Consider the following 1,910-nt stretch of genomic DNA (forward strand, 5'->3'; position numbering starts at 1 on the left):
TGTGTGTGTGTGTGTGTGTGTGTCTTTCCAAGGAGCAATAACACCAAATATTTTTGCAATTATGCCATCTCAATGACTTCATCTCAATTGGCCACTTGTGCATTTACCGTGGTTACGGAGGCCAGGATGTGCAACGCAGGAACACTCTGCCGCCTTCCTTTCATTCTCTCCTCTCTCTTATTCTCACTTTCTTCACAATAACGCCCACATAGATACTTCCCTCCAGCCTCTTCTTTATTCCAGCTTCTACTCCCTCTTTGGACACTTTCTTACTCACTCCTTCCGAGCCTCAGGCTTGCCCTTTTTCCACATTTGCTTCACTCTCTAACCCCTTTTACTTATTCAGTCCAAATTAATTTTCTTTAAACAAGCTTTAATAAAGCAACACTCATAATGTATTTGCAATCGGTGTCCCTTCTTCAAGGTACTCTGTGTGCACTGAGTCTCCTCTCCTCTCCTCTCCTCTCCTCTCCTCTCCTCTCCTCTCACAGATGCAGAGCGTCATGTATGAGCTCATGTCGGAGCTTAACGACCGCAGCGAGGACTTGGAACGCCAGATGCTGTCCCTGGAGCAGCGGGTGGAGCAGCTCACCGCCGGCTTCAACACCCTGCCTGCCCACCTCTCGGCCACCCTCAGCGCCCAGCACGCCGCCCTGGTCCACTTGCTCCGAGAGAGGGATGGGAGGGATGGGTGGGATGGGAGAGGAGGTGGTGGAGGAGGTGCTGTGGTCCCACTGTCCCCTGCTGCGTCTTTAACCGCTGCTGCAGCTTCAGTTTCTCCAGTCCAGGTCTTATCTCCAGCATCGCCCCCATCCCAGGTCCCTACTTTGGCCTTAGAGTGCCCTCTGTCGCCCCCACCTCTGAGCCCAGAGGGGAGCCTGGAGGCTAGTCCCATCCCAAACACCTGCACTTCTAGCTGCTGAAGACAGCTCTGAGGACCAGGACAGAACAAATATGGAAAGAAATCAGGGAGAGAGGAGGAGGGGGTTGTGCTAGTCCTCTCACTTCAGACTAAAGGAGAGGAACAAGGAGGGAGGAGGAGAGAAATGTGAGGTGATCTTCGGAAACTAACGCTCCATGAGGGAGGGATGAAGACGGAACTATGAGGATAAATAATAGGATTAAGATGGAGGGCCAGTATGAACGATGAAACATGTTAGGGACTTTGGGGCGTTTTCCTTGACGAGGGAAGGAGAAGAAAAATTGAGATCAAATGGAGACACTGAAAGGTGTGAGGGGGAGGAAGAATGTCAAGAAAGTGAGAAATGGAGGCAGAGAGGATGAGGAGGGGGAAGGAGAGGGGAGGAGAAATAACAAGGAATAATTACATGAACTCAGAGCTCCTAAATGGAATCCACTCCGATTACTGAAAAGGGCCTTTTATTCTCTCTCTTTCTCTCTCCAAATTTCTCTCCAAATTTCTCTCCCTTCATCAGGAATTAATGACCATGACTTTTTATCCTCATGATGTATTTTCTATCTGAATGCTACCTGTGTGTTAACGAGCATCCCTTTAACAGAGAGTCGATCAATACGACCATGATATATATTTAAAAAAAAAAAAACTAGTGGCATGAACTGCACACACACACACACACACACACACACACACAACTTATATCAACACATCATTCACGCAATACAAGTCAACACAGCACAAAAATAAATACATTTTTCACAATGCAGGCCCTACTTACACTCACACAAATAAATTGTGTGCAGTAGCCCACAAGATAATACTAAAGCCTATAGCCAAGCACTCAATGCACTGTCAATCTCCACAGAGCACTGCCAAGCAATGTCGACACACTGTAAAAAATGTTCATCCAAACGACTTATCTTTTGTGGGTGTGAGCTGATGCAGTAGTTTAGACTTAAAATGCATAGTTGTGACATTTTAACTACTTAGT

At 47.1% G+C, this 1,910-nt stretch overlaps 1 protein-coding gene across 1 annotated transcript in view; it reads left to right on the plus strand.

Annotated features, from left to right (window-relative positions):
- The window catches only part of kcnn3 (potassium intermediate/small conductance calcium-activated channel, subfamily N, member 3), a 50,816-nt gene extending 49,225 nt beyond the window's left edge, over window positions 1-1,591 (plus strand). The window contains 1 exon segment of the mRNA XM_039805206.1: window positions 492-1,591. Within this exon segment, the coding sequence (XP_039661140.1) occupies window positions 492-923 (432 nt within the window). The 3' untranslated portion in view covers window positions 924-1,591.
- Window positions 1,592-1,910: the final 319 nt, after the last annotated feature.

The sequence above is a fragment of the Perca fluviatilis genome, chromosome 7 (assembly GCF_010015445.1).
Source record: "Perca fluviatilis chromosome 7, GENO_Pfluv_1.0, whole genome shotgun sequence".
NCBI classification, from domain to species: Eukaryota; Metazoa; Chordata; class Actinopteri; order Perciformes; family Percidae; genus Perca; species Perca fluviatilis.